The 19,940-nt window shown below is 50.8% G+C and overlaps 7 protein-coding genes across 7 annotated transcripts; 4 read left to right on the top strand and 3 right to left on the bottom strand.

The window, feature by feature from the left end:
- Positions 1-1,629: 1,629 nt before the first annotated feature.
- On the bottom strand, positions 1,630-3,387 carry Aspvir_005214 (uncharacterized protein; the record flags this gene model as incomplete). The annotated part of the gene is made up of 1 exon (XM_043268433.1): positions 1,630-3,387. The coding sequence occupies one exon, from the start codon at positions 3,385-3,387 to the stop codon at positions 1,630-1,632; it is 1,758 nt and encodes a 585-aa protein (XP_043124368.1).
- Positions 3,388-7,188: 3,801 nt separating this feature from the next.
- On the top strand, positions 7,189-7,533 carry Aspvir_005215 (uncharacterized protein; the record flags this gene model as incomplete). The annotated part of the gene is made up of 2 exons (XM_043268434.1): positions 7,189-7,258; positions 7,325-7,533. The coding sequence occupies 2 exons, from the start codon at positions 7,189-7,191 to the stop codon at positions 7,531-7,533; spliced, it is 279 nt and encodes a 92-aa protein (XP_043124369.1).
- A 176-nt stretch (positions 7,534-7,709) lies between these two features.
- Aspvir_005216 (uncharacterized protein) lies at positions 7,710-10,255 on the top strand (the record flags this gene model as incomplete). Its single annotated transcript, XM_043268435.1, has 2 exons — positions 7,710-7,917; positions 7,992-10,255. 2 exons carry the CDS (start codon positions 7,710-7,712, stop codon positions 10,253-10,255), a joined length of 2,472 nt encoding a protein of 823 aa, XP_043124370.1.
- A 461-nt stretch (positions 10,256-10,716) lies between these two features.
- On the top strand, positions 10,717-11,741 carry Aspvir_005217 (SCO family protein; the record flags this gene model as incomplete). Its single annotated transcript, XM_043268436.1, has 3 exons — positions 10,717-11,175; positions 11,243-11,567; positions 11,620-11,741. 3 exons carry the CDS (start codon positions 10,717-10,719, stop codon positions 11,739-11,741), a joined length of 906 nt encoding a protein of 301 aa, XP_043124371.1.
- Positions 11,742-11,836: 95 nt separating this feature from the next.
- Aspvir_005218 (molybdenum cofactor biosynthesis protein MoaE) lies at positions 11,837-12,403 on the bottom strand (the record flags this gene model as incomplete). The annotated part of the gene is made up of 1 exon (XM_043268437.1): positions 11,837-12,403. The coding sequence occupies one exon, from the start codon at positions 12,401-12,403 to the stop codon at positions 11,837-11,839; it is 567 nt and encodes a 188-aa protein (XP_043124372.1).
- Positions 12,404-12,729: 326 nt separating this feature from the next.
- Aspvir_005219 (glycoside hydrolase family 13 protein) lies at positions 12,730-14,586 on the bottom strand (the record flags this gene model as incomplete). The annotated part of the gene is made up of 3 exons (XM_043268438.1): positions 12,730-13,261; positions 13,308-14,067; positions 14,115-14,586. 3 exons carry the CDS (start codon positions 14,584-14,586, stop codon positions 12,730-12,732), a joined length of 1,764 nt encoding a protein of 587 aa, XP_043124373.1.
- A 2,507-nt stretch (positions 14,587-17,093) lies between these two features.
- Positions 17,094-17,529, top strand: Aspvir_005220 (uncharacterized protein; the record flags this gene model as incomplete). The annotated part of the gene is made up of 2 exons (XM_043268439.1): positions 17,094-17,365; positions 17,436-17,529. 2 exons carry the CDS (start codon positions 17,094-17,096, stop codon positions 17,527-17,529), a joined length of 366 nt encoding a protein of 121 aa, XP_043124374.1.
- Between the last annotated feature and the right edge of the window lie 2,411 nt (positions 17,530-19,940).

Here is a 19,940-nt window from a genome sequence, read left to right on the forward strand (position 1 = left end):
CGTTATTATTCAACTCGACGCCATTTCCATCGCTTGCTTTGGGCCGGACCAGGCTCATGCCGTGCGGCTGCGGGCTCCGTGCTATCCACACGGATTCGCACACACCGTGCTACCGACGACACAGCACCTGCGAGTGATCGACCCTGCAGCGACGGCAGCTGCAAAGCCTGCAGTTCCAGTCTCCTGGCAGAACTGAAACCGATCAACCGGTCCGCATCGGCAGCGCAAGGCTCTTATGAATATTGCAGCGGATGTGGATTCCAATGCATAAGCAGGTGGAAGCTCCAGCCCGATCCCCACCCCCACGAAGAACGTGGAGCAGCGAAGCTCGAGACCAGTCAGAGAAGTTAGACTAGTACTCAGCAGATGGACAACAATTACAAGATACTCTCTTCCAATTGAGACGTGTACGATGTGTACGAATAATCTAGATAAACGCTGTATATTCCTTTCCTGGAGTCCAACTGGGAAGCCCCCGCACCAATTCACCTCGCCCGCACCTCAATGCAAGACATAACCGAGACATTATTGAAGTAACTGCAGCTGCAGCTTGCACCTCCAGCGCCAAAAAGCCACTCCGACCCAGCCCGCAGGGACAAAATACCCCTCGTTACACATAAAGCTAGCCACAAGTACCTAGGAAGAAAAGATGGCAAATTATACAGTACCCCGTACCACCGCCAGAGACCAGCAAAGTAACGTCTCCCTTCCAGGGTAGCGGATACAACAAGGGGTGGGAAGGCTTGCGCCGGTGCGGCTGGTGGCTGGAGGTTACAGTTTGGCTAGACTATTGGAGCTATATCCTATTTGGATCAAGGGATGAAAGCCAACCAGAGAGTGTAGATAACTGCGCACTAGACGGAGGTCTGTTCGGCGGCCATCCTCATTCCTGGATACGTACGCCGGCTACACTTTGACCGATGGGCGGGATTACCCCAGCATTCCGGTCCATCCTGGAAGACTCCTGTGGTTTGTTTGTTTTGGCTTTTTCCTGGTTGTTCGTGTCGAGATTGGAACCTATGGGTACATTTGGCTTGCGCCTTGTATCTTGGCTATAATTCTTGATTTGACGGAGTAGCATAGAGAGAGAGGGAAAAGATCGGGATATCCATAGCAAGGGACGATGTGATAAGCCGAAATGGACAGATAGGAAAGTTTCCAAAGAACGTTGAGAGTGGAATCATCAGACGCAAAGAAAATCAAAGAAAGACAGGTTGATAACAGGTAGACGCAAAGAAAGAACGTGCCAAGGCCAATGGTGACAACCGATCCAAAAACTCCATCCGTTGCCTCATTATTCATACATGAACCCGCTCAGGACAGCTGTTGCTGCCTCTTCGGACATTATATCATATGGCAGACATATCAGGGTGTTGCGCCCCTGCTCATTAGATCATTGGAGAGAGCTTCTCATCCCGTGGTAGTGTTCGTCGTCAGCATCCGAACTAGACAGCTCCTCTACTAGGAGTGTCCACGGTCGTAAAGTAGATCATAAGACATTATTTCAAAGGCACCCAATCGAATTTGCTTCATCTGAATAATCGGCCACTCGACATAAGCGGCAGGATAGAACGTAGAATCAGAACGTGATCTGAACGCCATTCGCCAACTGCAGCCAGCAAGAATCAATTACATCGGCTTTCGTGGAAAGGATTTAGGGGGAGTTATGTCACCATGGCAGCCAAGGAGACGCAACGACTCCCACACGCGTTTGTAGAGCGGAGGGCGCGCAAGTGTCAGGCTGTGATGAATGGCCACGTCAGATCGATCCTCGCGGCAGAAAGTACAGACCTTCTCCCTGTCTGTGACACGCGACGTCGCAAGCGAATCTGACCGCTGTTTGCGTCTGGATCTGGCCTGGATGGCAGCCGCAGCAGACCGGTCAAAGTCGTAGTTCCGAGGCTGATCCCGATCCTGACCCCTAGTTTGGCTGCTGTTTCGACGAGATCGAGGTGTTCGAGGTCTCACAAGGGAGGTCGTTGACGGGTTAACGAGTCGCAGTGTATGCAATGGCGACGGCCGAAAGACCTCACGGCTTGACAACGTCAACGGTGCCATGTATTTGACAGGTTCAGGAAATGGATCCCTGGGAGGATGATCAGGCATTGTGGGGAATTTCTCCAGGGGCGGATCTGTTGGCGGAGAGGCTGTGGAGTTCTGCAGTTTGGGAGCGGACTTCGCAACACGAAGTTGCACCCGACTGCGGACTTTCTTCAGGGTGTCCATAGGCTTCTTCGACAGTGATCTCGGACCCAGGGACTCAGAATCAGAATCTGGCTCCCACACAGAATGCTCAAAGGGGGCCTCGGAAGCTGAGGTCGACGGCCTTTGACTTTTCGAAGAGACGGGGGCTTCATTCGTTGTCGTTGGAGAGGGTGGGCCACGACTGGGTACAGGACTGGGGCATTCGTTGGCAGGAATAAACATCGCTTGATCGAAATGGGTTGTGTGTGGCTCGAGAGTGACCGGGTTGATGAGACTGGGAGGGGAAATCATCGAGGGTTCAATCGAAGGTCGACGACCGGAATTGGTGCCCCTCTTGCTGGGCACACCACTGCCGTGTCGTGGATTGAGTGGAAGAGATGGGAGAGGCTTCCCGCGTCGGGATGAAAGGTCCTGATCCTCTGTTCGCGGCATTCTCAAAGTTTCCGCGGAACTTGTGAACTCAGTATTCCGCGCAGGCGTTGACGGACGGTTGGACGAAGCTGGTCGTAGACCGACTGGTGGCTTAGAAGAAGCTTGATTGAATTTCTCCAGAGACTTTGAATATGTACCCTGGGTTGGCAACTGGACTGGCAGAACGGGGTACTCAGAGCCTTGCAGGCCACTGTCGGGGTAGATTGGGGAGGAGTAGTTTGACGAGAACGAGCTGCTCGGAGTCAAGTCGGGAGTTGCGTCTGTCTGTTCGGAGCTGAAAGAGCCTTGGCTCTCGTGCAGGGGATGCTTTTCCCAACGTGGAACTGCAACTTGTGGTGGAAGAGAGTATTGATGCTCGAATCCAACGACGGTAACTGTCGATCGATCAGGTTGACTGGGACCACGAGTCCGTTTTGACTCGCCTCTTACAGATTTGGGAAACGTCGGTTCCTTCTGGCTGTGGTTCCTGGAGGATAACATGAAATATTGATTGGACTCCTCGCAGAATCGGACATCGCGAATGTCCCGTCTGCTACTACCCCAAGCACCCGACCTGCCCAGGGAGTGTTCGAGATAGAAGGGATCCGGGCTGGTCTCGTCCACAATCTCTGGGCCGAGCTCAGGATAGAAGGACGAGGCGCGTTTCTTAGCAGTGGACGATGAGGGCAAGCGGACTCCAGTGTAGGGTCTATTCCGGGCTTTCAGTGAAGCGTTGAGGTCGCCGGGAAGGAAAGAATATTTGCCAGCCATGGGCTATGGTTGTAAGAGTTACAACAATTGTGACACTATGTTCTCAGCGATAAACTGCTATCATCGAGAATGCTTAACTGATGGTGAGCATCTGGCGCCGAAGTCGATAACAGCAAAGGGTCATCAAGAGAGTGTCTGCAATATCTCAAAGACTGGAAGGGGGTGAAGGGGGTATGTTTATACTACATGCTTCCCCAAAAATAACTTTTCAATGGCCGCCCTTCAAGTTCCAGTACCAGACTACCAGTGAATTGGTGGCTAGGCCGGGGAGGAGTCCGAAAAGCGTCAGCGCATGCCAACGGAGTATGATAAACAAAGCTCAATGATCAGAGCGCACGGACTTTAACCACCTATCAGACCTTACATGGCCAGGTTCCCTTCCACAGGGATAAGAGGCGCTGCAAGGCGAAACGGCCACCCAGACTGGAGCAAGGGAGCTACCGGAACCCGATCCGTAGGGCAGAAGGTGCGGGGCGATGCAAGTCACACTTTACTCATGGCCAAATGCACGGAATAATCATATAGCGTGATCGAAATTGCTTAGAGTTGTCTCCCCATTTGGTCGTTGCAGCAAGCATTAGACGCTCGAGCGCCTCTCTCCAGATACGGGCATAGGCGTCATGTACAAGCACGCTTGATTTTGTGCTTGTACAAGGTCCTACTGAATGCTGTCACTGGTTATGCAAGTGTACCATGGCATGGCTGCAAAAGAGTCAACCCGTCGAGCGGCGGTTGTAGACATTCTACTGACATCATGTGCAGAATAATTGAGTGCACCTGATACGATGGAGAGCTGGCATAGAACAAGTAGCGACAGCCTGGGAAGTGGTGACAGATGACAGGTAAATCGGCCAGAAATACTAGCCGGAGGCTGGAGTGTTTCGAATCCCCTAGGATGATTTCGCCTTGGTACCAGATAGAGAGAATGTGAGATATCAAATTCAGGATGAGTAGCGCTGGGGCATAGCCGCTAAACCTTGGCCCGAGTTCCGCTCGCTGCAATGGTGGCCGATCGTGTCGATCGCTCTCCACCAAGACTCTTCAGAAAAGCACAGTCATTATTATGTTTTCTGACGCCACATTTGTCTAGATAGGGCTCGAAGGGAGAGTCAGACAGTGCCCTCATCGGGTCGGCCAGTGAGTCTCAGTCATCCCCAGCATTTGACCGCGCATGGTCCATTAAGTCTTAATGACTGAATTGATCAACCGGAAGTCTGTTACTCTGCACAGTAGGCAATCAGCCTGTAGTCCCGCATTCCGGGTCCCCGGATGGTTGAATCTGCGTCTTATGTCGATCAGTCTAAGCAGAATTTCCGCTCTAGATCGTATCCTTCTCGCTGCATGGCCGCACTTTTCCGTAGATACATGTATGATAGACTGGTATTGAAAATAACGATGTAGGCGAGGGGAGCTCTGCTGGAGACGACGCAAACTTCCTAACGTTGCTGGCTTGGACGTGGTTGGAAAGTACGATTCCGATGACAAGTAAGATTTCTTTCTATTGCGGCGGGATCCAGGAGGAGATGAAGAGAGTAGTGGTTAGAGACTGGAGGATCGATCGAGTCGGCCTCGCCTCTATGACTGGTGTTGGGACTTGAAACTCTCGCGTAGGTAAAAGCACCACCCTCCTGCTATCTCATCGGGAGGACCGAACTCCTTAACTAGTGATAATCCTAGATTCAGCCGATATCCATGAAGTTGGTAGATGCATGGAGTTGATAACTCGATATGCTCGTGGTATCGTCCATCTCCATCTTCTGCGCGATAAACAATAGCCCGAATGATTTGCATCGGGGTCTCTGCGACGCATACTGAACGGGGAAATGAAACACTGGTTAATCGACAAATGACATCATGGGGAGCAAAAACGTACGGAATAACTGAGCAACTCAGGATTAACGAAGAATTCGATAATCCTGCGAAAGTACGGGGTTGGATGGATGGATGGATGGAAAGAATACAAGGTTAGGGGAGGGCGTCGGGGAAGCAACAAGGTCGCATAACCTGCATTCCGGTGGCGCAGGGAAATGGTTCCCAGTATCTGGGCCTCAACTCTTGAGCCCAGCACTGATTGAAATAAATACCAAGTACATTATTCTATGGCTGTGCTATGTAGCTACTTTGTTTGGTCTATGAATGGTGGATGTAACGCTGAAGCAGCCTGGTTCTGTGCAGAGCTGCATCTTGTTCAATTCACGTATCTGCCGGGGTTTGATTCCGTTGTCTTTGTTTTTTTTCTTCTTTCACAGGGATGGAAACTAGAGTGTTCAGGCATCACTCATTGATAGATTCAATCTGGACATGGTCCTTTTGCCATGCCAGTGCCACTCTGAATTGATTTCCAGAACCTGAAGCACTGGAAGACGAGGGGTGGAAATATCCTAGAATTGTTGATCCATATCACATTTTGGACAATCTAGATGTTCCACTTGGCCTGGACCCGGTCTCGTCGGGATCCTGGGATTCACCACTCTGCCTGATCATATTCCGAAATGAATGCTGCATGGTGCTGGTGAGCCATGCATCGATCGACGTGAGCGTAATGACGCAGAGCCCCGTGGAATCAATGAGGCACAGTTTCCAAATATGAGTAAGTGCTGAGGTGCAGGTACACTATCAGACATTGCAGCCATAGGTCAAGTATACCAGTAAGGATGAGTTGATAATTCTGAGACCGCAACGGATGGGTTGGGTTCCAGAACTCGAAGGCTTGATATTCTCCGATTCGTACGGTCGCCCTTGCTGGATTTCTTTGGCTCATCTGGTATATATCTCGAAGATCCTTATTTGCATCTTCATACCATGAAGTGAGTTTCCAGTGTTGCAGTGCCATCACCATAGAGATGTTGTAGGGCAGTGAGCCATGCATATCTTCATTTCTTTTTGTCTCTGACGGTCATTGAGAATCGTCTGTCAAAGCTCATCAGAGAAATGGTCCCTACGTGACGACTGATGCAGGGTTTGGTTATGTCTAGACAGCCGCCTCATGAGACCCTGGAATAATGATGATCGTCGGTGTATTGCCGCGTATTCTGTATATCCAGAGTCCAAGATTTCGAGTCCTCAACCGACTAAAGCAAATCCATGGAATCGGTTACAACCATAGTGGGAAAGATCCGGGGACCAACGATCAAGGGTTCGTTCCAGCAATAAGGTAGACCAAGGAGGGACTGATCTGGGTACCATGGAAATAATTATTGAATCTAGGGAGCGACACCTTGCTGCTGCTGCTGCTGCTGCTGGCTTCTGTTGCCATGAGAGTATCAACACTGGAGCACACTGAAATTAAAAATCACGTCACTGGGACAGGCATCAAGGTTTTGCTTGACAGGAAATGAGAACAGCGAATCTTGTGCATTTGACAGTGCCAACGCATCGCCAATGCAGCATCGCGGCTGCTACGCTTTGCGAGCGGGAACCAGGAATTAGTGAGAGACGGCTGTCTAAGTAGCGACCACGGGACATTGGGAATAGCGACAACTAGCGATTTCTTGCTTTTCCAGGTTGGTGGAAATAGATCCGCCATAGAACCCCATCGTTCTCGATTTGAATTCACTTCCCCAGTTGGCTGACTTTAGGATGTACTTGCTCGAACTTGACTGGAAATCAAGGCCGCAATTCGCAAACCCAACAAAGTGCCAGTCAGATTGGTACACGACCGCAGTATCTCAATCGGATTCTAGGAGGGCTCAACGGAATCAGATCACCTTTTCTTTTGCTTGTCCTTGTAATAAGACTTATTTATAACCTGCAAAGAACTTCTTTGTGGATGAGCTTCCTTGATGTTCTTCCCGGGATGTCATGGGTCATAGTGAAAAATATCAGCGGTCTAGAAGTAAGCAGAAGGCTACGTGCCGTCCTATCTATAAACGTACGTTTATGTCATAGAACAGGTAGAGAAGAGTGAATTGGCCCAATTGATCTTCCATCGAATCAGTGTTGGCGCCAGTCAGCGGTTGTTGGCCCTCGGAAAGTCCCTCGACTTTTCCTCTTCCCCCGGCCGCCGTCATCGTGTCTTCGCGGACAACTGTGCAGCTAGCTACTACGACTTGGACAATCTTCCAGCAGCCATTGAGCTCTGTCGCTCAACTCCATGACGCCTACGAGCCATTTCCAGATGCTCGTGGCGGTCTGGTAGTGCGCTGAGCTGAGTTTTGAGGTGCGTCTTTGCGTTGTTCGTGGGTTTCCTTGTTCCATCCTCCTGCAGCTTCTATTTTCCCAGCCATCCCATTTAATCCTCAGAGCTGTATTTCCCACCTGGACCGCACCACGCACAACCCCATTTGACCAGCCACAGTGTCTCCTAGCTCCTTCTGTCGGGGATGCTGCCATCTTCTCTTACCCAATGCTTATTCCTGTATCCATTTTTTTTATCCACATTCCTCCTCGTTGAAGTCGCTCACCATCTTCTTCTCACAGGCGGGTTCAAGGTGATTGCTGGAAGAAAGAAAGACCTCCGACAAGCGGAATCTCCACTGAGCTGCCCTGCACTCGCTGACGTCGGCGAGTTCAGACTCGCAATTAGTGTTTGTGAGAATCGAGTCGCAATACCCTCACGTTGTCATCGCATCCCTCTCCACGTCCCCTACAACAATCCTCAACAGTGTATCACCACACCCACGGCCCAATTGACGAGACCTACGAAGTTCACGACCCATCAGAGTTTACGACCGTTCCACGGCAACGCCAGCAGCAGGCTGCTGCTCCTAATCCTGCGCTTGATTCTTTCCTGGATCCATTAGCCCGCCCCTCGAGTGCTTTGGGAAGTCCCCGTTCGTTACGCAGAACACCTCGTCTCACTCACCGACGAGCTGCTTCAGTAGATGTTTCGGGACGATACCACCAAATAGAGCAGTCGATTCCCGTCTTGGTACAACCTGCCTCCGGTCAAGACCGCGCCCAGAACCCTACTTTACGTCCTGCGATCTCGGAAGCACGAACTGACGACGCAGAAGAGTACGATTCCGAAGCCTACGAAGAGCGTTCCAGACGAGCCGGCGAATCCTTTTGGCCCCGTCGGTCGACTCGCGTCTCTCCACGAACGGCTTCTGCGATCCTCTGGACTCTCGAAGAAGCGATTCGCAAACCCTTCCCTTTCACCACAGATTGGGAGGAAGTGAACGCGTCGATGGCTGATCTTGCGGGTGCCTCGGTCTCGTCCGGACCTGCGGTTAGCGGCCGTACTCAGAATGGTGCCGCGCGCACCGCTCAAGGACCCGTCCCGGTCAACCCTCACCCCCCAAGCGGGGTTCGGACACCAACCGATATCATGAGACAGCGTCGGGATCGTGAGGCCCGGAAGAAGGCGGAACAAGAGGCAAGGGCTCGGGAGCAGGAGGAAGCGGAGCGCAGGCATCAGGAGGAGCAAGCCAAGCAGGCTCAACAGACTCAGCCTTACGCTGCTGGCGTTGCCAGTGAAAAGCCCGGACAACGGGGTGCAGCTCCCAGAACGACCGCAGCGCCCGGCATGACAACCAATGCTTCCGGAATGGCCCGCCGTGCCGACTCCCAGATACCCAGGCAACCTGTACCTCCCGCTCAGCAAGTTCCTGGTGCTCAACAACCGGCTGCTGCGAAAGGTGCTGCTCCGCCCAGTACATTCGCCAAACCACAGGGACAGGCACCTCCGGCTAGCCAACCGGACACTCTACAGAATCAGCAACAACCACGTCGGGTTGGATTTCCTCATGCCTTTGAGCGGTGGGAAACCTTGTCGTCGCACTGGGAGGGTCTGACAAGCTACTGGATTCGGAAGCTCGAGCAAAACAACGAAGCGTTGGAGCGCGACCCACTCAGCCAGCAGATGGCCCGTCAGGTCACCGATCTCTCCGCGGCTGGTGCCAACCTCTTCCATGCGGTTGTGGAATTGCAGCGTTTGCGTGCATCGTCGGAAAGGAAATTTCAGCGCTGGTTCTTCGACACACGCGCGGAGCAGGAGAGGGCAAAGGAGCTACAAGCCGAGCTCGAGAACCAGCTGAAGAACGAGCGGCAAGCCCGCGCCGAAGCTGTCGCCTCTCTACAAAAGGCCGAGATCGATAAGTCTCGCGCTGAGGAGTTGCTCAGAGAAATGCGACGTGAGCTGCAGATTTCCAAGGAAGAAGCCCGCCGAGCTTGGGAGGAACTGGGCCGCCGTGAGCAGGAAGAACGTGAGCGCACCAATTCGCTCAGAAACGGAGAGCCGACGCTTGTGGGAGGCGTGCAAGTTGTCCCTATGATTCAAGGCCTCTCCAGTCGACAGACCGCCACGAGCCGCACTTCTGCCCGGGAAAGCCCATACTCTACGGGCGAAAATCTCGGGAAACCCGAGGGCCAGTACTACGACGAGGCGCCCGTGTCTCCAGTTGAGACCGACCCATTCACCGAAGGCAAGGATCTTGCTCCTCGCCAACCTGCAACCACGGCAGCAGACTCACAAGAGCCATACGCCAGCCACTACTACCCGCAGCAAGGATCAAACATGTATGGAGGCCGACCAACTTCTGCCAATGATGATCGGTCGTACGACCCTAGTGCTGCAAGCAGCGAGCCAGGAGACGAAGAATATGGCAGCTATCGTCGAACTCAAGGCCATCCGATCGAGTATCCTCCTGCCATGTCTGAAGAGAGCGAGGAGTACGAGCATGAACCTCATGAGGAGAGCTATGCATCGAGCTCCATCCCAGCATCCTCGGCGCCTCTGTACACACCAACCACCGTCGATTACACCGGTTCCGGTTGGGGTGTCGGAGCGGGCTGGGAATCGATGACTCCTCGTCACCGCCATCCCACGCGCCTCAGCGATGTCCTTGAAGAGGATGAACCACGGACCACACCTAGCCGGGCCAGTCGTGCCAGTCGTGCGAGCCAGGCTAGCCGGAGTGTACAGTGATATGTCCTTGCAGTTCCGAATTCCACGACACGACCTCCTTTTCTGTCTCAAGCGTACATATTGCGGGTTCCCATCGCACAAGCCTCATGTTACAGTTCCATTTTCACCTCTTGTTACTCGCGTTTCGTTCTTTCGTCCAATAAGAGAATACCTGGTTCGTTTGACGCCACTTACCTCGCATGTTTTTCTGTTTGATTACTTTCTCTTTACCATTGTTCAACTAGAAGGTCTACATCGGGCAGTTATGTAATTTTAAAATAACGAGATTGATGACCATAGTTTGAAAAATAATCCTCGCAGAGCAGCATTTAATTAAATTATCACGTGACTTGATTAATGGCAGCCTCAGGCAGTCACACTAAACCACACCTGGCACCATCCGTGCATCAGACAATAAGCGTTAACCTCCGAACAAAACTTCCAAACCCCAAGGACACTCCACACGACTCACAAAACACGCCATGGCCTCATCAGTACGACCGGTTTCCCGCATTCTAGGCCGGCTAAGCCGGACCGGCATCTCGACCCTCGAGTCCAGCGCCCGCATCCCAACACAGAGAACACCCGCCCTGCTCTCCCGAAGCGTCCTCACAACGCCGAAGCAAAATGCAATTGCACCTAGCGCCTCGCAGCAGCGAGGCTTCTCGACCTCCCCCACTTGTCTCCGCGCCAAGACGATGGGCCAGCTGCGCGCGCGGAACGCAACGGGTCCGTTCTCGTGGAAGGCGGCGCTGCTCTTCGTGCTGACGGGCGCGGGGATGATCGTTTATTTCCGGGTTGAGAAGGAGCGATTGGAGCGGAAGCGGATCGCGGAGATGAGCAAGGGGGTTGGCCGGCCGAAGGTTGGAGGCCCGTTTACGCTGATGGATTTGGATGGGAAGGAGTTTACGGCGGAGGATTTGAAGGGGAAGTATAGTTTTGTATGTGCCTCGGTTCTCGTTTTCTCTCCTTGGAGTCAAAGCGGTGGTGCTAATGGTGATTTGGCAGGCGTACTTTGGTTTTACGCACTGTCCTGATATCTGCCCCGATGAGCTGGATAAGATGGCCGAGATTATTGATCGGGTTAAGGAGGCGACGAAGGGGGAGAATATCTTCCTGCCGGTGTTTATTACGTGTGATCCTGCGCGCGATACGCCCCAGGTCCTGCGGGAGTATCTGAAGGAGTTCCATCCCGATATTATCGGGTTGACAGGCACGTATGAGCAGGTGAAGCATGTGTGCAAGCAGTATCGGGTGTATTTCAGTACGCCCAGGGATGTGAAGCCTGGGGAGGATTACCTGGTGGATCATAGTATATACTTTTATCTGATGGGTGAGTTTTTCTTTTTCTTTTGTGTCAAGGGAAGGCTGCTAATGTGGTACAGATCCCGATAATGATTTCGTCGAGTGCATTGGCCGGCAGGATACGCCCGAGTCGGCATCGAAGGTGATTCTCCAGCACATCAATGACTGGAAGAGGGAGGGAAAGCCCTTGAAGCGGGATTGATCTATCGTATCTTCGTTGCTGCGCTGCGCTGTACAAAACTAGACCGAGCCTGACCCGTACCTGTACATTAGACCTGACCTCATAAATCCACATCTCTATTTTCCCCCCTCATTCGAAGACAATAGCCTCCCCTCCGCATCCCTCTCCCTATTCTCCCTCCACTCCATCCCCCCATCTACAAATTCCTCCCTCTTCCAGATCTCCACCTTCTCTTTCACCTCCTCCAGCACCTCCTCGCCCGCCTTCCACGCCATCCCCCGATGCCCCGCACTAACCGCAACCACAATCGACGCCTCCGAGATCGGAACAACCCCCAGCCGATGCGCAATATACACACCCTTTAGATCGAACTTCTCCGCCGCCCTGGTGGCGATTGACATGAGCGATTTGAGCGCGAGAGGCGGGTACGCCGTGTAGCTGAGCTGGGAGACGGCGCGGCCGTCGAAGGTGTTGCGTGTTGTGCCGAGGAAAAGGACGTTGGCGCCTGCTGCGGGGGAGGAGGTGTGTTCGAGTGCGACGGTGGGGTTCAGCGTCTCGTAGGTGAGTTCGAGATGGATGTTGTGGGTTGCGGAGGTGAGGGTTCGTGGGTAGGTGGTTGGATCGAGGTGTGGGGGGAGTGAGGGGGTGGTTGATGTTTGGGCTTGAGGCGGTTGGGTAGTCATGGTTGTGTATACCGTTGCCTTTGGCGATTGGCTGTGGTTGGTATGCACTGTATGAGATTGGGATGAAGGTGAAGGTGAAGGTAGAGGTTGAAGTTTGTCATTCCGTAGAGCAAGGAAGCTGGATGTGCTTATCGCTTATCAGTGCGGGGAAGCATTTGCAAATCGCAATGGCTATCTCTGGCTGAGTCGACTGACAACATTCGAGGCTTTCGAGAATTGAAGCGTGGTCTGCACGTAGTGTTCATCTCATAGGTCTAATTCTATTCAGGTCTATCGAATGATCGTGCGTCCATCACTTGCCGATCATCAAGCCGCATCAAGTCCTGTTACTCCTGCACAAGTACCGCAACCGCTTCATACGGTTGAAGAGACCACTTCTCTCCAGCAAATCTCGGCGACGCTTTCTTTGCCTCTTCATAAGTGTTGAGCAGCACCTCCTTCACTCCCCTGATGCCATTGGCAGCAGGATTCCACTCCAGCGTCTTGTCGGTGAAGTTGCCCACAACTAACGCCTTCTGATTCTCGAATTCTCGAGTATACGCGAAGACCTCCTGGCTATCACGGTCCACCATTTCGAAGTTGCCGTACACGAATACATCTAGATATTTCTTGCGAAGGCCCAGCACGGACGCCCAGTAGTGGTACGTCGAGTTCGGGTCGCTAACCTCTGCTTCGGCATTGATGCGCACATAGTCCGGATTGACTGACATCCAGGGCTTCACATTTGGCCCCGTGAAGCCTCCATTCGGAGCTGAACTCCATTGAACTGGCGTGCGCGCGTTGTCTCGCGATTTTTTCTGGTACTCCTGTTTAGCGATCTGCTGCGCTTTGGTGTCGAAATGCTTGTTTTTTAGCAGTCTGCCAGCGTCAGTCATATTCATGAATAGGTAGGGTGAGTACATACTCATGCCAATGGTTGAGGCAGTCAATATCCTTGTACTCCTCGATTCCCCATTCCACTGGCACGTTTCTCATGCCTAGCTCCTGGCCCTGGTAGATGAACGGCGTGCCAGCCTGTAGCGCCAGGATGGTAGCCAGGAGCTTGGAGGCTACCAGGCGGTGCTCCTCCTTTGCCTGGGTGTATCGATCAATCGACCGCGGCTGATCATGGTTTTCCCAATACAGAGCATTCCACCCATCGTTATCATACATGAACTTCTCCCATCTCTCAAAAAAAGCCTTCAAATCAGTAAGCTTCCAGCTTCCGGGCACGAACTTGTCGAATTCTCCGTGGTCAATATCCACATGCTCAAAGTTGAAGATCATGTTGATCTCGTTGCGGTCGAAACGAACAGCCTTCAGAACCTCCTCCGTGTCTTTGACGAAAGGCATCTCGCCAACACTAAAAGCGTCATATTCTTTGAGAATCTGGCCCAGACCCTGTAGGTACTCATGTAGGCGAGGCCCGTTGGCGTAGTACTTGTCGGCCCATTGCCAGATACTCCGGGGGTCCTTGACATCGGCGTCAGGGAAGCTTTGCTCTTTGCTGATAAAGTTGATCACGTCCATCCGGAATCCGTCCGCCCCTTTGTCCAACCAAAACCGCATAATGTCGTGGACTGCCTCGCGCACAGGCGGATGCTCCCAGTTGAGATCAGGCTGTTCCGTGGCATACAGATGAAGGTAGTATTCATCTGTAAGCTCATCGTACTGCCAAGCGCTTCCTACTTGTGTCAGTATTTCATTGAACTCTTCAGCTAACCGAGCATACCTTGAAAATGGGAGATCCAGTTATTTGGCGGATGACGCTTTCCCTGCTCATCGTACCTTGGTGGCTTCCATATGTACCAGTTGCGATACAGGTTATCCTTTGAACTGCGAGATTTCTTGAACCATTCATGCTGGTCACTCGTATGGTTAACCACCAGGTCCATCAAAAGCTTCATTCCTCGCTTGTGGCATCCCTCTATCAGCTTCTCCACATCCGCGACCGTACCGTACTCGTCTGCGATGCTATAGTAATCGGAAATATCATAGCCCATATCCACCTGAGGCGATTTGTAGGATGGACACAGCCAGACAATATCTACTCCGAGGTTCTTGATATAGTCGAGCTTGGAAATGATGCCGGGGATATCCCCAACGCCGTCATCGTTGGAATCTTTGAAGGAAGCTGGGTAGATCTGATAGACGGAGCACTCCTTCCACCAAGCACGGTGGATCTTGCTGCTGGGTTTGACCATATCGCAGCACACAGCGGTCTTGGTTCCGTGGACGTCGAGAACTCGTGGTTCTTTTACGATTACTTTGTTCTCGAAGGGAGGGATTGCTCAGTCTGATAAAGCATTGGCGTTCACCGCGGGGCAGCCAGCGATCACTCATGCGGAGAAATTCTCGGTGGGTTTCTGCTGCACCAACCAGTCTTTATGTAGACTCCAACGAGGTAAATTATAGGAGGGCTACATAGGGAAATTATGGGTCGTACACGCTGATCGAATGATGATGCGACACGGAGACCTGATCCGGTGTCATCCCTACAAATCACCTCTTGTTTAGCTTTGACGAAGAATTAAGGATGGGGTTCCTGGATACTTCACATACTTATACAGAGCCTGAGATTGAAATTCTGCCGAGCGATAAGTGAAATTCTGAGATTTTCCCCATCTCATCTATATCGGCGCGATCGTTTCCATAACCGAATTCGTCCATATATGCTTGCGGGCGCCCAGTATCTCGCCGGGCAACTATTCTTATCCTGTTGGTCGACATTGGAGAAATGTGTTGTAGAGCTGTTCTAAGACAAGTCTGACGCCTTGGATCAACATCAGTATCCATTTGTGCCACGTTATGCCGTTCAACGTCCGAGGAAAGTCCGAACGAAGCCACCCTACAGAGCACGAATCAGCAACAGCGTTGGCACTATTTCTCAGAATGAGTAATACACTGGGTGAGGCAATTGTAGCGAATATGAAGCTCTTTAGACGGACACGAGGAGCAAAATACCTATGCATACAAGGTCAGTTCATGGCCACACGATCTCCTCTGGGACAGGTCAGGTAGGGGGATACACCCGCCAGTGGCACAAGAATAACCCTAGGTAATGCTTGCGTTTACCATCATGATGGTCATGCTTAACAAATGTCAGCCAGGTGTGTGTAAAGCAACCCTTATGTGTGTTTTGGGTTCAATTTGGTCCATGCAGTTAAGAAGATTTCAGCGAAATTCTGAATATTGTGATAAAAAGTCAGCTCATGTAGACAAAGCTGACGCTCCGGGTGTCATATTTTCTGATTCGATATTATGGGATGGTGGTAAACAAACAAGTACAGGAAACGTAAAATCAACTGATATATTTGGCAAAAGGAGTGGAAGCTGAAGCTTGGGCCCCAGATGCTTCACTGTCTAATCAATGCTTCTCAGTTCAATGCGTGTCAAACGTCTACGCGCTTGGGAAACAGGCCAGAGCATCTTGTCTAGGTATATTGCTTCTCCATTAACCAAATGCCTGCCCGCCTCTATTATAGACTTCTTGCGAGATACTACCAGTTCAACTACCACCATTGCCTCAATTCTACATATGTGCTTACTGTGAGTGTCTGCCTAACCTCCGCAATATACCTAACAAGTTACTGCTGAAGGCACTTGTACTGACACCGTTCTCGCCGATTAGCCGATTTGACTCCTAACCCATCCTTCGCCGACGCTGACTTCTTACCGGGTTCCAATCTCACCTAGCAACAGAGGTGATCTGTAAAAGCACACTATGCATGGGATGTAAACATACTGGTTCGGCAGGGAGTCGGTTTTGCGCTTGATTGCGTCAGGAAGCCAACATTGAGTCCGTATGATTCAATATTGACAGTTTGGACCCATGTTAGATTCTAATGTGTACACAAGGTCACTCATACCCATAATCAAACCATCCGAAGTCGCTGGTTACTCACACCACGGAAGGATGGGCTGTGAATGCTTGACGGATGTTCGAGCTCGTAGTCTGTCATGTTGGAGTTCTTCAGTCTAGTTCTTTTTAGACATTGTCGTCAGTATATTGTTGGTTAACTTCAGTACGTATTAACTTCGCTCCATGGTGATTGTAAAGTAGTAGGTCTCTAAGTACTCCGTGCACGAAGCGGAATATATATATATCGGACTAACCGAAATCGACTTGGACTATGCCTACAGGATTGTGCATCCTTCGATCTAGACCCGGACGTTCAGCGTCAAATATATTGCTACTGTCGCTTTCAGCCTTTCACATGCCTAAGATGCAAGGATCAGCACAGCCCGTGTCCCCATCGTGTCTCACTGACATGAGCACTGACCTTGGCAAGAAGCTCAGATCACTACAAGCAACTCCTCTAGTCCTATTTCAAGATATTTCCGTCCTATCATTATTACTCGATTGACTGAAATACTATTCCTACAGAGCACATAACCTTACTATGTATCCTTCTACATCTCTTGCCGGTTGGGCCTATGCCCTACTTCTTTTGGCGTTATCGAGGCACACTGACGCGACATCGAATTCCGAGAGGTCTGATCAGCAAGCGACTTCTGGCATACGACGTAAATTGCACGAAACTAACATAAATGCAGACAAAACCGTCCTGAAGAATGTACTCGCCCCCCTCTCAACAGTTGCGACTTCTACGCGCAGTGCCTCGAGTCTCGATACCACTGTGGACCATCAGGCTATCCGATTGGATTCGGCCAGAAATTCTGTGAAAAGTCTCTTGTCTGGAGACCCAAGATGAGCGCATCCGGACAGGAATGGATCACCAAGACGATTCTCTGCCTGCAGGAGGAACTAGTCCCCTTCACCAGTGGTTCAGAGTCGCAGAGCTGCAGTGAGCTGAAGCAGTATGCCCTCGGCACGCATGCAGGATGCTACGTGAAAAGTGGTGTCTGCACTCTGCCGATTGAGGATTGGGGGAGGATCTTGGAAATTGTCGCCCCAGCTTTGATTTCCGAACTGGAGAACTTCAAGTCGGCGTTTGAGACTGCCGGAGACTGCGTGTTGCTGTATATCTGGTTATTGGCCAGGTCTTCTCGCAGCTCTGTGTCTTCTCTAATTTGAATTGGACTTCTACAGTCTGCTCTTGGTGCGCGGATTCGAGATTGGGAGGGACGGGTCGGGCCCTGTCTTAGAAGGTGATACACAAGCAGTAGACCTGACTGTAGAATAATAAGATTTTCCGCGAAGCTGGGCCATAACAGCAGTACATACTATGCCGACGGACCTTTGACAATGAATATCATACTTGTTTGATGTGCTCGATCTTTCTTGTCTGCAGTTCGACGATGCAATCTGAATATTGGAACGTTCCTAAGGTACTAGAAGGACTTGTATCAAAAATATCGCGCCTCAAACTCTGTGGATGCTCACGGGGCATGAAAAGTAAAATGTATGTTTTCCTCTCTAATGTTGGCCTTGAGATGGCCTCCAACTAGGTGCCTGTATGAACGAACGATGTTGACCAGCCTTCCCCGAGGTACATTTAACACCTCAAACACTTCCATGCCAGTCATCACGCCATCCAGGACTCGATTCAGCGCAAACGTCTTTTCCTCTCCATAAACAGGAGGCGATATAACCTCCTGGTGATTCTACCGCTGTCCGTCCCACGAAAGCGCTTTATCGTTCTCCGGTATAAGTGAAAGAGTAGCGTGTGAAAAATTTGGATCATGTACTTTACGTCCAAAGAACACGCAAGATCCGTTGCTTGTACGATTAAGTAGATCGAGAACAGGTTGGGATGCTCAGCCTATGCAGAACAAATATCCATCATTAGCCTCTTACTTCAAATCAACCCAGGACTTTGATGTAATCGCTTACGCGATGTACCCTTCCTGCTTCATGTCCATTGTGACCCGGTAGGAGGTGATTGTAACAAAGGCTATTACCGTCAGATAGTCAGTAGACTTTTCGTGTCTGATTCGAGGAGGAACTATTGGTGTCTATTGCTCTTCGACGTGCTCCGCTCTGCTTTGACCAAATCCTTGATGGAGCACGCGTTCTGTCGCTCTGGAACCGAAGCATCAGCGGGTGAGAAAGCACATCAGAGGGAAGCAGATCCGTAGCTGAACTTACTCTATAGATGCTTAGATTATGTTGTTTCTTGTGCGCGTGTCTCCAATGTTCCTATTCGGTTGCCCTCTATTCAGTTAGTATTCATGGTAATGGCCCGAATATAATGTGAAAGTCTTTTGCAGCTACGACATACCTTACAAGGCATGTAATATCCCGGATCAGATCAGTAAGCAGCTCGAGGACAAACAGCACTATAGAGGGAAGAAGTAGCATCAGCAGAAGATGAAGCAGACTGATTCTCGAGCATACCATGGAGGCCACGCACAATGCATGAGTGTTTATGGAGGCCCAAAGGAGATATTAAATAAAGGTATAGACTTGGGATTTGAAGCTTCTGATGCCTAAATCCCCTTTCGGACGCTGTAACCTCACCCTCTAGCCTCCATATCAACATTTCAAAGATAATAGTATAGCATAATAGCATTATGTTCTTGCTTGACTTGGAAAGGCTTATATGTCTAGCGAAAGCCTTATATAAGGTTGCTCCCTATATACAATGCTCTTATACTGGTCAGTCAAGACGGCCCCTGCAGCAAATGCACAGCTCATAATGAAGTATAACATAACTATGCTTTGATCTTTTCCACTTTCACGTCCTGTGCTGTCCCTGCTATAGTAATAACTATCTCCTGCTAGTGATGACAGCATCATTCACAATCAAGTTCCACTTCTACATGGATACAACCTTTCCGAACCGCCTGATGTCTTGAACCTGTTTCTTGAGATGGGTCAGCTGGGAGGTCTGGGTCAAATTAACGGAGTATTCCGTGAGATTATTCACGGCACACCCCATATAGAAAGCTCTCGCACTGAGAAGAACAGGGAAGAGGCGCCATTGCCTCTTCTAGGAAGCATATCATTCACGTACAACGCTTCTCTAGGAATAGCGCCACCGTCATCGGCCTCTCCAGAAGCAATGATGGCAGAAATCTCTGCTTTGGATATTCACGACTCCAAAAGATTAAGCGAGATAGCTGTTATAGCGCACTCTTAAGCGACAAGATCTCAGGTATAAATTCTCCCTTCTTCTCCTGCTTCTGCTCCTCTTTCTCTCTTTCCCTCCTCACCCCTCTTCACATCGATCTTCTTCTCTTCCTTCTTGAAACCTTCTGATTCTCATCGATCAACAACATCTTCGCTCATACACCCCTTCTTGTGACTCTCTGTCAAGCTTCAGTCACAATAAAGTTCTCCACTCTCGCTCTCGGCGTGTTTGCTGGTATGGCAGCTTCTGCTGCTATACCTGCTTCTGTCGTCGATGGCATGAACCTCTCTGACAACGGTTTTGGTACGTTCTTACCTCTTGTGTTTTGTCTTAGCCCACCTGACTCTCTTTTCTCTTCTTTCCACCGTTCGAAGCAACTGTCTTATCCTACTAACACTTTTCTTCCTTCAACCTCAACAGGCCTTGTCAACTCTGCTGATCCCGTTTGCCACAAAAATTCTGACTGCGGTCCTGGCGTTGGCTATTGCTACAAAGGAATCTGTGTTGCCGACCCTCCCAAG

The sequence above is a fragment of the Aspergillus viridinutans genome, assembly GCF_018404265.1.
Source record: "Aspergillus viridinutans IFM 47045 DNA, scaffold_3, whole genome shotgun sequence".
Classification (NCBI taxonomy): Eukaryota; Fungi; Ascomycota; class Eurotiomycetes; order Eurotiales; family Aspergillaceae; genus Aspergillus; species Aspergillus viridinutans.